We start from the raw sequence: 15286 nt of genomic DNA on the forward strand, positions 1-15286 counted from the left end.
ATATTCAAAGTACTTGACGTTTTCTTGATTTTACCTTATAACGGCAAAATACAATATAGTAGATGAATAAGTTGTTATTGTCCTTGAAAATGACATCATACTGTCTGTAAAGAGCAACTCCTGAGCTTTCAGAAGCTGGTGGAATCAGATAGAGCAAATATTAGCTGACTGAGTTTATCAATTATGAGCATATATGTGCATGCAACTCTAACCCTAACCATAACCCTAATCCTAACCAAATACAGTGAACTAATAAAACATGTGTTCGTTCACTTTGAAAACAAAAATAAACAAAACTGAATTATTATTATTATTTATTTATGTTTAGCAAAAATTCATTTTCCGACTCAGTCCGTGACAGGGTTCCAGTGTTTTTAAACGAACGTGTTTCACAAGATGCGTTCAGGGTCACTGGGAAACCCGGACAAAATGATTAATTTATAAAATATCCCAGAGTAAATTTGGACGTACTGTATATGATCACGCTAATGTTGGCATAATAGATGCTGGAGAATACAGAGATTTTGTCGCTCTGCTGTCGTGCAGCAAACAAGGGGCGTTCAAGGACCATCGGAAAGTAGATTTTTTTCTTCTTTAAAATAAAAATAATAATAAAAAAAAAAAATTATATATATATATATATATATATATATATATATATATATATATATATATATATATATATTCGAGGCTAATTAAATGATATCCGGTGTCACGGTCTGAGTTTACCTCATACTGAGATCGATTATGCGCATGCCCACTACCGGAAAAAGATTTTTGGCTAGTTCCGCTGTGAGTTTCGCTACTTCCGCCATGCTGAGATTGAAAATTCAATTTCAGAGCTAATGTTGAATGGCTTCTTTTCTTGTATACCTTTTAAGAATTTATTCTTCCTTTCACTAATTTTCCATTTCTCAATATGAATAGGAATTGTTTATTCTCCAAAAAAACATGATTATAATAACACTCAATATGAAAAGGAATAATTTTTTAAAATCAGTACAGCAATTTCTGTGCATGGCTAATCCAGCACGGGTGCATCTCAGTACGTAGCAGTCACGTACTGAGATTGAAAGAGAATATCAGTACGGACATAAACTCAGACCGTGACACCGGGGGCTTTAACCTCAAATCAAACAGCCTATTGACGTCACTGGTACAGCCCATCATTACAAGATCAGCCTATGACAGAAACAGGAAACAGGCATCCATCAAATAGTGCAACGCGTGTATGTTTACTACACACTGAAACAGGTATTTGATGTACACTAAAACAGATTTCCCATTTTTGATAATGACTAAAAGAATGAGCCTTTTGGGAAACATAATACAGCACAAATAAAAAATTGACTTAATGTGTACTTTCTAATAGCTGCCACTTAGCGACTTAGCATGAAGTGTGTTTAGTGAAGATGAGAAACGGAGTCAAAGTTATTTCCCTTGAATGTTTCACTAAAAGTGGGCAGTGAGAGTACAGACAGTTCATCAAAAGCAGAAACTTTAGAGTCATTCTTCTTTCTGTTAAATGACCAACACACATTTTCTTTTCCGACCATTCTGAAAAATAATGTTTGTTTCTTCTTTGTCCAGTTTTGCAGTTATTATTAAGATTTGATTCTATAAACTTGAGACTTAAAGATGCTGTCAGACACTTGGGCTGCACAAATGTAGATGAACTACAGTTTAAGTGTTAGCTATTGATTTTACGAGAGTGAAAAAAAAAACTCCCAACCACAACCATGAAGGCCTTTAGTGTGGTTTCTTTGTGTGCATTACTTTTCACTTCCTTATCCAGACCAGTTATTCACATTCACAGCCCTACAGTGTCATCGGTTACCAGCATCTTCATGGTAAAGTCTTTTTTTTCCTCTAACTGAATCAATCAATGCATTTACAGGAAGTTTCCATTGGTGTTTGTTAGCTCAGTCCACATGCCTGTCTTTGGGATAGTTTAATTCACTTGCACATATGTTTGAATGAACATTTTGGTGAGTGAACTTCATCAGCAGTTTTCTTTGTGTGCTTGTTGACAGCGAGCTGTTAAAGGCAATCCCTGAATAGAGAGTAGATTGGGCTTAATTGCCTATGGATGTCGGTAAATATGTGAAGGCTCTCAAAACCACATGTAACTTTATGCTATGGAGGCTGCACAGTATTTCTAAAAAAAAAAAAAAAAACATCTTAAATAAGCAGAAATTCCGATAATGATGTTTTAAAAGCTGTTTCTCACAGTGAAAAGTAAAATACTGCAGTGAAGTGACTACAGATGGTTCTTTCATTCCCAACAGTCGGAGCAACGAGAGCCATTTTTAAAATGGTTGAATGAAATTACCATTTACCACAGTATGTGTGTAACTTATTAAGAAATAACCCAAGAAAGGAAAGCACACATATTGATAGTACGTAATTAGCATCTTTAAAAATCTCAATATACCAGGGGTGTCAATGTCATTTTAGTTGAGGGGCCAAATATGGAGCAGTTTATCTTAAGTGGGCTGCAGATTTTAGACAGGAAAATGAGTCATTTGAACATTATTGTGCTCTAGTTTACATTTCACACATAAATAAATTCTAAAATATGTACAGCACAGATAATATTAAACCAATAAGTAACAGATATCAGTCCCTGCAGGATCTTTACTTTAAATTTTTTAGATTTTGTGGCCATTTTTATGTCATTTGTGGACATTTTGTGGAATATTTAGAAGAGAATTGCAGGATCATGCGATATAAGCTTAAGGAAAATGTGAGCCCTGCTAATATTGTGAAGTTTCATTGAACGTGTGTATTATTTTGGAGATTAGTTTGTAGTTTACTCAATGATTCATGGTTTTCTGACTTTTTTACTTTCTTGTGTGGGCTGGATTTGGCTCCTGGGCCTTGAGTTTGACTTGACACGTTGCCATATACTATATGTGTGTGTGTGTGTGTGTGTGTGTATGTATATATATTATTATTTTATTTTTTTTAACTTTGTCTATAAACATTAACACTACAAGAAGTGCAATATTTTAAGACAGCAATGCATGTTTTGTTATTGCAATTAAATAAATGAATATATGCAATATACTATATAAACATTTCCAGAAAGTAAAAAAAATAAATACATAATACTGGACTTACTTGAGTTTTTGTTAAACTTTTCACCGAAAATGCAAACAATAAGTGTGAAGTCCACACAGACAAACAAATCATTAAAATCATGGCTGACTTTCAGATTTAGGAAATCTTTGTTTATTTTGAAAGTTTTAGTTTTTTATTGGTCGTCTGACAAACATGTATTCATTTCTAGTCCTTCATATTTTTAACATCAAAATTACTTTTAGTCAGGAATGAGTCAAATAAATGCTAAATAGTGTTGGTCAACTAAATATACAGTATGAAAATGTAGTTTAATAAGATTACTTTATCTTTACCTAAATAATTTAACTGGTTTTGGAATACAAATATTACACTACACAAGATTACTTCTGATTGGCTTATTTATCATCACGTCACGCTTCTTTACAATGACTTGCACCCACCTCAAAATTAGCCAGGGATTGGACAGCATTATTATTTATATTATGGTCATTAACAGCACTTTTGTCCAATTTTTAATGTTAATGTCAATGTCAGCTTTATTTATATAGCACATGAAAACAGCCAGCAGCATACCAAAGTGCTTTACAATAAAAGGGAGAGACATTAAAATATGTAAAACAATGGCACCGCAAATAAAGATACATTAAAAGCAACTTAAGTGAGTTTTAAGTTGCGCTTTAAAAGTGGGGAGGCTGTCCGCTATTCCTTTTGGTGATTAGATGGGAGGAGATTTCTTTATTTTCTTTATTTTCGTTGTCTAATGCAAAGCGGCTTTGAGTTCCCAAAACAAGCACCGTATGTTATTATTATTGTTATTATTATTAATATTACTATTATTATTAGTATTGTTATTAATATTATTATTATTATTGTTATTATTATTAATATTATTATTATTGTTATTATTATTAATATTATTATTATTGTTATTATTATTAAACAATGATTTAACTGGTATTGTAATACAAATATTCCATATTAAGATTACTTCTGATTGGCTTATTTATCATCACGTCCCACTTCTTTACATTTATTTGCACCCACCTCAGAATTAGCCAGGGATTAGACAGCATATTATTTACATTTTAGTCTTTAACAGCCTTTTTGTCCAATTTTTTCCCATAACGTAATGATTTTGGTGATAGGCGTTAGTTTCTCCAACCACAACAACAACAGCTGCCACTGATACGATCATCGTCCCCACTCATAAGATAGAAACATTGAAATGCTTACATGGTAATATCTTATTGACATCTTTCTTGTTTCAGTTATGACAGTTTTTCAGTTTTGGGAGATAGAACGTAGCCATCCAAGGTCGCAGGAATATCACAGGTTTTAATTATGTCTTTTATTTAAAGCTGGAGCAGTGCTCAGCACTTCTTTTGTTATCTGACGTTTTTCCTCAACTCAGGCATCATTTCTGCAGAATGCACCCAAAACCAAATTATCTTATCTACCTTTCATCTTCCATTTTTTTCCTTCTTCTTTTTTTTCATCTGAATCACATTTTTACTTGAGATTAAAGTAGGGCTGTGTCTTTGTGTGCCACTAATTGCCATAGAGCTTCAGTAATTAAAGGACAATAAAGCTTTAGTCGTAATTAGTTTCTCTTGTTTGGTTGCTATCCCATCAATTGTGCCTCAATAATACTGATCATTAGCATGTGGTTGGTGCAGAGAGGGATGCTGGGAAAGGAGCCCTGCACACACAGCACTCCACATTCCTTTCCCATGAAGCCATGGCACTGAGCCATGTGGTTAACCCTCCGTGTGCTGGGCCCAGGACTGTGACAGGACGTGCCTACGAGTGAAGGCCACCATTGTGAAATAAAGAGGCGGTGCCGTAACATAATAGACCTACTCTAATAATGATCAGCCTTTTTCTTTTTTTTTTTTAAATCAGAGGGTTAAGAACATTCAACTTGCAGCAGTGGGCAGATGCTGCTGTCATGGTTTGTGTGAAAACAATTGCACCCTTCTCAATTGTGACTGCTCACATTCCCATTCAGGTTCTCCTAATGAAAGCCTGTCTGCAACACTATTAAAGAGTGATAAAGAGTGTATATTACCAGTGTTTTAATGAGGATACATCCAAAAATGGAACAAATGAGAGGTATTGGAGCTGAAAGGCACCAGGAGCATCTCTTTGGGTGCTGCTGCCTGTATGGATTGTGCTGTAAACTGTGGCATAGTAATAACGCCAGGCAGCAGAAAATGTGCTCTGTTCTGTACTTTGCCTTGACATGATTGAAAGACAGTGGTCCCATGGATAGACCATTTCAACATCAAATGTGCATGCACATCACAGGACAAGGGTGTGCTATCCATCACATTCAGCCAAGCTGTCACAGGCAGCTCTCACACCCTCACACACACACACACACACACACACATCTGCAACTCTATGGTACAAGATTAAATCTCCTTGTACATATTCCAACCTCAAGCACCACACCATATCTTACACCCTTTGCCTCCACATGCTTTGCATCGTTGTGTTTTTGTTGGTTCGGTTTTTACATTTAGATTTTGACCAATCATTCAAAGCATTTGCATTACCTGCCTAATGTTATGATTATGAAGACCTCCCCTTTGAGGAGTTTGAGATTCTTGTCAGGGGGGGCAAAAGAAAATATAGAATTAAATATGTAGACCGCCTCGAGATTCGCGCCAACCACAACGGCTACAATTACATTATGTTTTTTTTTAATTTGGAATTAGTTATTCTGAATTAAATTATTCAGAATTAAAGTGTTCTGCATCATGTTTAAATAGAAATAGTAATTCCAAATTGAGGTTTACATGGAAAACTGGTTTATTCGGCTTTATTCAAATCCGCTTTAGGTCTGGGGGTTGGGAAGGGTTCTGATTGGACAGGGGCGAACGTGACGTGTCACGTCTATCGGGAAAAAAACACACAACAAACCTTTTCTTTTTGGCTACAACATAGAAGACCACGTAATGAGAACTGTTTTCACTTTTATTTTTATGTAGTTTTGAAGCAGCAGCTTGACAATAACACACGGTTTCACGTTCATCCCCAGAGTAGGAGAGAGATAGAAGTCCGTACTTTGGTCAATCAACGCCAGTGGTTAATGCAAGAGCTGTTCAACCTCCACTATACAGGACGTTGAGAGAAAAATTAACTTTACAATGATCCGCGCGTCATTAATGAAGCAATGAAGCCTGTTCCGTTTGCCGATGTCCGTGTGTGTGTGTGTGTAATAAGTCTGTGTGTTTGTGTGAATGTCCGCATGTTAATGCTTCCGTTCATCCACTCTTTTCATTATGTCCATGTCTTTTAAGGCTCTTATTAAATAAATAGTCTCTGGAGTCCGGGCGGCCATCCTGGACTATGTGGTCACCAGCGCGTCAACGTGGCAAATCACGCATGCACAGAACGACTGGAATTAACTTAAAGCAGAATTAAGTGTTTACAAGGAAGAGGAATTATTAAATTCAGAATTAAAATAGGAATAAACCAGCCACCTAGTTCGGATTTAAGTTTAGGAATTAAGTGTTTACAAGATCATTTTACAGAGGAGTTAACTTTAACTTTCTATGATTTTCTCTGTGGTGTGTCTTGTGTACCTGGCTGTGTGTGGTGCTTTCACAGACTGTTGGAGTGCGATAGACGATACACACACACTGGCACACTGCACAAACCCTAAACATGTCCAACTTTAGAGAGGTTTCAGTGTCACACGACATTAAACAGTCTCAGGAGAACAACACTGTAGATATGAACAATCTGAGAAGACCCAAGCATCAGTGTTGCAGGTCTTCATACATCCATCATCTCCTGAGGCTGCAACAGGAAGGCACATCATGCTTGCATTGTAAGATTTTAGGATTGGATTAATTTAATAAACTACTGGGATTGGATTTAATGTTTAGTATGTGAAGGTTTTAAAGTCAAATGAAAGATCATTTATATATTATTACAGTGGTATTAGACAATATAAATAGGCATTATATGTATGGCCTTTTGATAAAACAAATCATACTTATAGGTTAACATTAGATAAATAAATACATGAATATTGTATTTTATATTATATAAATTCCCTAGGTGTTTGTTGAGATTTCTGTATATTCTGTATATATCTAGTGGCTACCAAACTGGGGTACATGTACCCCTGGGGGTACATGAACACCTTTCAGGAGGTACACAGGAACATTTTAGTTTATTTATTAACATTATACCTTTTTTTTACATGAGCACAGGCTTTTTTTTTCATCTACCAATAATAATTTCTGGCATAACTCTTTAAAACACACCAAACGGTGAAATTCAAATTCTAAAACGAGCAAAACATCAGAAATACATGAATGAAAAGGCCTAAATTCAAGGTATTATTGGACAAAACACAGGAAAGAGCCTGCAGACACAAATAAATACTGTATAATATAAGCTTGGGTACATGGGGCAATAAAGTTTGGGAAAAACTGTTCTGTGTCAAAATGTTTCTTTTTTTTGAGGATTGTGTTCATGGCCCTGTGGGTGTCCCTTATTTTCTTTTCTGAAAGGTGGCAACCCTAATGTTATAAATTCATGATAAAATCATGCCGTGGTAGCCTGGCGATAAGCCACACCCACTTCCTTAAATTGAGTAATGTAATGCTGCTGTTTCAGCTCACTTATTTGGTTCGGAAGAAACCGAGCCAATCAGAGCCGTACAGAAAAAAAAGGTCATACAGTACAGTATATCCTGCGCCAAGCAATGTCAAAAATGGCCTCCGCCACAGAGCTGCAGTTCTGCCTGGATGTATCAGTAAAACCACAACAAGGAGATGCTTTAAAACCAGCAGTGGAAAGTTCTCATGAGAAAATTGTCATGTCATGTCACGTATCACTCTGCACCTGCTGGTGTGGGGATGTAAGGTCACAGTGGTTAAATACTTAAACCACTCGGGGTCAAGTTGACCCCAGAGGAACACCAATGTGTTCAATATATGAAAAAAAATAGCATCATGATAATTGTATGATTAATCAATGGAAACCATCAAATTAGGAAAATTCATGAAATATATGAAGCAAAAGTCAAAAATGTCAACTACTATTTTTTGAGCAATAAACATTGAATGGCGTCAAATTGACCCCAAGGATAATAGGGGAGTTAAAGAATAGTAATAACCGAAAAATGTATATTTGCTAAAAAAAAATGTATTCATTTTTGTTTATTTTTGTTTTCAAAGTGAACGGACACGTGTTTTATTTGTTTATTGGATTATGTTAGAGTTAGGGTTATAATCTCAGTACAGAGGTAAACAAGGTGACACCGGTGTGACAAAAATATCTACCGGTATATTTTGCTCTAATTTCCGTTTCCATGTGTTTTGTTAATTAGCCACTGTCTTCTTATTGTCACCTAAAAAACATTTTAGTGAAACAAAATTAACACTGCTGCATGTTTTTTTGTTGTCTTTTTTTTACTTTTGGAAACCCAAACACACATTTTGTGTTAGAAAAATATCCTGCAACAAACTGTCGGACAAAAAAAACCATTTCTAAATCTTTTTGCGCTTAAAAATCTTAAAGGGATCCTCAACTATCTTTTCAATGTTGCCTAAAATGTTTAAAATCTCCTTATTTGAAGATCTATGGCTAACAAAATGCATTATGTGACTGTTGAAGGACTCCCGTCAAAAAGAACTTCTAGCCTCAGGGTTTGGGCGTCTTTAACAGTCTGTTACTCTAACTAACTTCAGCCACCTGAGCGTGTCAGCACACTGAGCTTTTCTTCTCTGCTTCATTGTCTACTACTAAACCACAGAGTTGGAACTGTCGCCCCTGTCAAGATGGCGAAATACAGGTTTAAAAACGGTAAAGTAGTCTCATTTTTAAAAGTTAATGAAACAAATGTGGTACAAAACAATGTGTTTTGTTAGGCATAGATCTTCTAATTAGGGCATTTGAAAGATTTTAGGCCACATTTGTAAAAAAACAAGTTTAGATGAACTACGCATCAAATAGCACATACCACGTTCCCGAGAATTCAGTTAAATGACTTGGTTCCACCGAGTAAAAAAAGGTCTCCGAGAGGCTCTTGACATCCGCTGTCCAATTACAACCTAATGAGCAATAACGGAGGATTTGTCACTTGAAAAATGGGGCCCCCTGGCGCCCCTGTGGCACATACCAATATATGAATGGGCCCCATTCAGATATTGGTATGTGTCAATGATTTGGTACCACCAAATGTCGCAATATTGGACTCACAAATAAATGAGAAAACGACTTTCATGGAAATTGCCGAAAAAAGGGGGGCGGATCACCTGGCCCCTCGGGCCCCTAATCAAATTGTGTGAGGCATAATTGTAATCTACGTTGAAATACCTTTGAAACAATATATTACACGACTATGTTCCCATAAATTTGGAAATTACTGGAAATGGGGGGTGGGCTCCCGGGCTCCATTTTAAAAACGGGCTCTGAACATCTCATCATATTCATTCATAGATTATTTATACCAAACTGCATTCTGATTTAACGAGAACTAACTCACTTGTTATGAACGCGATAGGTGGGCTGCTGTACTCCTGTTAACTAAGGTTTTCATGTATTCTGATCAGTGTCAACGGACGAGTTTCCATCTCTACATTAAGTCTCCTCCTCACTGTCCTACGTCTGCATATCAGTCCATTTACAGCTTTTTATGGTCACTTTTTACTGAATCAAGACTGAGATTACGATTGACATCATCGCTTCTGAACAAACGTAACGTGGTTGTTTGGCAACTTTATGCATAAATGTTTCATCTCTATCTCTCTCTCTCTCTCTCTCATTGTGTGTGTGTGTGTGCGTGCGTGCGCGTGTGTGTGTGCGTACCAGCAGGTATGTTGTAAAATGTAAGTCCTGGATTGTTGGTACTCCTCTATTTGTGCAATCAACAACGCAACACGATGGCATTGAGTTGTTTTTATACGAAAACAAAAGTGTTTCAATCGCGTGCCGATGCTATACAATGCAGTTCTCCGGTTGTTTTGCACCGAGCCTGCACGCGCAGTCACCTAATTTAGTATGCATACGTCACACGAATTGGGTCTATGTGCTGCTTTCAAGATCACAAGTGTAAAGAAATAGACTTTGCTTCTACTTATCCATTTTGTTGGACTCCTAAACATAACTCCAAGTAGAAGCTTCTATTCGGAGAACACTTTTTGGATGAAAACTTGCAACCTTGTTGTCCAACATCAGTGCCTGACCTCACATTTAAAGAAATGTTAGAAAAGGGTGAACACAATCCATGTAAAACCTCATTTTAAAGTTAAATATATGTTTTCTTTTAAACAGTGGAGTCCCAGTCAATGTTAAACATGAACACACAAAGACTTTGCACAGGCGCATCTCGTCCTTTCTTGGCACAATAACCCAAAGAGAGCGTCTTTATGAAGCAGAGCCGTGCACGTGCACGCCAGTACATTTTCAGCTCATCATCAGGAGCGCGCGCAGTAGCAGAAAGGAGAGCGGTTGCCAAGGCAGCCACCAGCCTCCCCTCCCCCTCTGCCCAGTCCCATCTATTCCCGTTTATTATCGCCAGAGGTCGCATGGCAAAGGGAAGTCCAACCACTTCTGTACTGGAACCAGTGCGAGAGAACATGCACCTCCATAACAAAGCCTGCACGGGGCCGTGAGAGCGATGGCAGAGCACGTTTATGAAATAATCTGAATAGAGCGGATCTAAGTTGGAGGTTTGCATTGTTTTTTTTTTTGGCAACACGTGTTTATTGTGAGTGTTTGGCATCCCAGTGCGGAGGACTGCTCTGCTCTGCTCTGCTCTGCTCTGCTCTGCGCTCCGCATCTCCAGAGTTGGTGCTGAAGTTCCAAGGTTTAGGAGCGCACCGACGGAGAGTCCCACACTTCATCTTTGTTTCTATCTCCCGCTTCTGTTGTGGTTTTTTTTTTCTTTTTCTTTTTCTTTTCTTCTTCTACTTGCAAAGACAACAGTGAATCAGAGACGCTGAAAGTGATTTCATGCCTTCAGTCCCGCGCAGCCTGAGATGGACGTGAGATTTTATCCTGCGCCCCCGGCAAATGTGGGTTCATGCTCTCTACCGACTGATCCAAGTTGCCTGAGCTCGTTGGACTATTACCACTCTAATAAGGTAAATAACAATACAAATAATGCCTCACTGCGCTCGGAGACACGCGCATAGCTGCTCCTTAGGACGCGTTTATGGACGCGCTGCAAAAAATGTCAAGTGTCAGCAAAAGTGACCCGGACCGGGGTGAACTGGGTTTAGTTTAGTACAGTGTTCATTCTGACATACTGTGCTTTAACTTTGCTGTTAAATGCACAAAGCTGGCATTAGGTGTGGAAGAGTTGTGCCAGGGACGGACTGTATAGCAGGGGTGTCCAACTCATTTTAGTTCAAGGGCCAAATACGGACCTCAAGTGGGCCACATAATTTATGCAGGAAAATTAGTAATTTCAACATTGTTGTGCCCTAGTTTGCGTTTCTATGTATACATAAAATAAGAAATATGTAAGAAACTGACAATATCCAACCATTAAGTGACATATATCTGTCCCAACAGGATCTTCACTTTCAATTTCCTTTATTTTGTGACTATTTTCTATTCAATTAAGGGAAATATTATGTTATAATTTGAGGAAAATTGAAGGATTTTGAGGTTTTTTCAACTGTTTAACATTAAAAATGACTGCAATCATGCAATATAAGCACCAAGAAAACTGTGAGCCCCTGCAAATGTAGTTGAGTTTTGTTTACACAATGATTCATATTTTCTCTGTCTAATTGGATGCTCCAAAGGGCCAGACTTGGCCCGCGGACCATGAGTTTAACACATGCTGTATGGTATCTATCTATCCATACAGCCTCCTCCTGGTCCTACTATACATTCTCTATCAATGATTTCTTTCCAGCTTTACATGCATCTCCTCTGGGGGTTCAACCATTAAATGGATGTGTGCCAGTAATACACTGTTAATTACTTTGTAAGGAGAAACCACAGTCTGAGTGTCACTCTATTCTCAATTTTTATAGGGCTTTGTCAAGCACAGGTGGGAATTAAACAACACTGTATGTTCTGTAGTTTCACATTTTCCCAGACAAACATCATCTTAAGTGATGAAAAACCACTATTACTTACCCTCATTTAAAAATAATAATACATATATGACATTTAGTCATTAAATGTAATACATTTGTATTAGATATGAAGGAAAAAAAGCCACATTATAATGTTAATGTCTAATAGAAAGGAGTGGCATATCACAGGTAAACTACCACCGAGTCCTCTAACTGCTGTATGGAAATAGTAGACAAATCATTTAATTACCCTTTTCTGCAACACATCAGTGTCTTCACTTACCAGGGTGAGATTGACCCGCTGCTGTAGTTCCTTTAGTATAAAGCTCGCTCTTTCCTCTTGATGCCTTTCAATCATAATTTACATTGGAAATAAACAATACGTATGACATTTGAGGTTGTTTGTCTTCTACTGTGTGGGCAATGGAAAATCTCTGCAAATGAAAGGAACACAAGCCCTGTGATGAAATAAAAAAAAAAAAAAAAAAACCGTTATCCCCTGCTTTAGGTCTCCAAACTCTTTTATAACCACACTGTTTCAGTATCTTTGGTCACGCATTATGAGGATGGTTGTTTTCTTTTCTGAGATATTTTCCATTTGACAGCTAATGAACTGTAACTGTTCTGAAACGTTTTTCCAATAAGTCAGGTTTACACCTGTGACACACAGATGGGCTCACATAACTGCCTTTTTTCTCTTTGTAGGTCACATGAATTAAGATTATACTCCATGTGGATAATCCCAGGAATATGACAATTTCCACACACTGAATCCTGTGGGGGGGAAAAAGCTGTTACATATGAGACATAGTAAATAGTTTGAAAACAACAAATGTCATCAGAACAAATCAGAAATACACAACTTGATTTGAATTGTGGTTTATTTCAGGGATGGGCAACTGGCAGCCCGGGGGCCACATGTGGCCCTCAGAGTAAATTTTTACGGCCCCCAAAGCAAATCCCGAAAAGTTGGAAGGAATATGAAGACCAACATAATGCACAAAGTAAAATTCCCATAATACACAAAATGACTCATAAAACATGAATTGACAACAAAGACTGACAACAACCACTTGAACAAACAAAATCACTATGGAACACACAGAACAACAACGCATTAGAGAATAGCTCCAGGTACACAAACTTTGAGCAAAATTGCACAAAATGACTGGAAAATACAGAAAACAACAACAAATACAGAAAGTGACCCCAAAAATGCACAAATCGACAACAAAAATGCAGAAAATGACAGAAAAATACACAAAATTACACCAAGAACACTTAAAACAAAAGACAAAATAAAGACCCCCCCCCCCCCCCCCCATTAAGGGTCAGATTGGTCATTATTGTAAATGATGACATGAATGTTGATCATGTGGCCCTCAGATTAGTTACAATCACATTTTTGTGGCCCCTGCTGTGATAGAGTTGCCCATCCCTGGTTTATTTCCTTTGGTTTACCTTCGCTACCCTTACTAGCGATCTAAATCAAGCCATCCCAGGATCATCGGATACCTTGTTAACAGTGCTCACATGGACCAGTTATCACCTCAGGCTCCGTCAAACCAACAGCAGCATCAGATTATGGTCCTGTCTACCATCAGATCAGCATCCTATTAATGGCATATGGCAGCTTCCGTTTGGCAAACTTCTAACAGAGCACATGTCTCCTCTTTGGGCTGCAGGAAGGTCAAATAATAATAATCACTATAGAGGTCAGCTGTTTACGAAACCTTATTTTGCACAATATTGGTAACATTGCAGACCTTCACTTCAACTAAATTATTAAATAGGGATGTGCATTCCTATGAATCTGACGATACGATACGATTCACATTTTGCACGTCACAATGCGATATACATCACAATATCAATAATTACAAAATGGTATGAAATACGATTTATTTTAGTTGTTTTTTTTCTTTCAAACTTGCGAGAATAAGTAAATGATAACTAACTGTAATTCAACTGCAAATATCAAAAACAAGTGGTATATTTATCAAGCTGTCAAATTACATTTTTCAAGTTTAACTTTTGCTTCTACAACAGATTCTTGTTCTGTTAAGTTGTTAAAATCTTTTAAAAAAGTAACCACATAAATCTACTGAAGTGTCCATTATGTTTGATGAACTTCCAAGCTAAAATGCATTGACGATTGAGGTAGTTTAACAAGGTCTGATGTGTTTCACTGACACCTAGTGACAGGGAGTTTATGTGCTATGCATATGTTAGCGGAATTTAATGTTTTTTTTTTTTTTTTTTTGTTAAAAAACCCAGATTAAAAAAAGAACTTTTTTTGGATCTATATGATTATCGTGTGGTGAAATATCGCAATCGCAGAATCAATTTTGTCTTCCACCCTTACTATTAGAACAAACTAAGAAAACGTTGATCAAATGGAAGGACATCATTGTCATGTATGTGTAGCTGTGCCAATGTTTTGTTCAGAAAACCGCCTTCATTGTTGTAAAATAATGTAATTTTTTTGTCTCATGTAATCACAGTGCACGCCTCATAGATCATGAATGAATCAAACATAATTTACTCCAAAACGAAAGGAAAAAGGTTGAAATGGCAGCTTAAGAGTTTGTTTTCAACTCCACGGTAAAAACTCCTTTTCACCCACTGCATTGTGGGAAGTGGAGTTAAAGAGACGGGTGTATTGAAGTGTTTCTTCTCGGACAAACATGGTGTCAAGCAAATCACTGTCCACCTTGTTTGGTGAAGGTAAATAAACAAGAAATCACGGTAAGAATGAAATAAAAACACTTCTATGCGCCTGTTTACAAGAGTCCACATCCCACAATGCAATGTGCAAAAATGTAAACAAACGTTTGTTTCGGGTGGAGATGAAAATAAACTTTCAAGCCGCAATTTCAACCTTTATCCTTTCTTTTTGGAGTAAATGATGTTTTATTTATCAGGCATGCACTATGATTTTATCTAATAAAAAATGTATCAGGGGTAGCAGCTTTAAGTAGTATGTGTAATATTCAACATCTTTATTTGAAAACCTTTCTAGTGAGTGAAGAGTTCACTTGGGATGCACTGGCTTTGAGTATTTAACAACTTCATACCGCTGGGATGCTCACAACCTTTGTCACGCTGCGACTCATTTCATTCATAATTGTTCACGTGTCTGTCGG

The 15286-nt window shown here is 37.1% G+C and overlaps 1 protein-coding gene across 4 annotated transcripts in view; it reads left to right on the plus strand.

Annotated features, from left to right (window-relative positions):
* Positions 1–15286, plus strand: part of LOC114467258 (TOX high mobility group box family member 2-like) — a 262292-nt gene that overhangs the window by 114804 nt on the left and 132202 nt on the right. For 2 of the 4 annotated variants that reach the window (XM_028453428.1, XM_028453429.1), the window contains exon 1: positions 10560–11192. The exons of 1 other annotated variant lie outside the window; for it this stretch is intronic. In XM_028453428.1, coding sequence (XP_028309229.1) covers positions 11088–11192 — 105 coding nt within the window. In that variant the 5' untranslated portion in view covers positions 10560–11087. Of the gene's footprint in view, positions 1–1799; positions 1851–10559; positions 11193–15286 lie in introns of those variants that run through there. One more of the 4 variants, XM_028453430.1, reaches the window with a different exon arrangement.

This window comes from Gouania willdenowi, chromosome 7 (genome assembly GCF_900634775.1).
Source record: "Gouania willdenowi chromosome 7, fGouWil2.1, whole genome shotgun sequence".
Lineage (NCBI taxonomy): Eukaryota > Metazoa > Chordata > Actinopteri > Blenniiformes > Gobiesocidae > Gouania > Gouania willdenowi.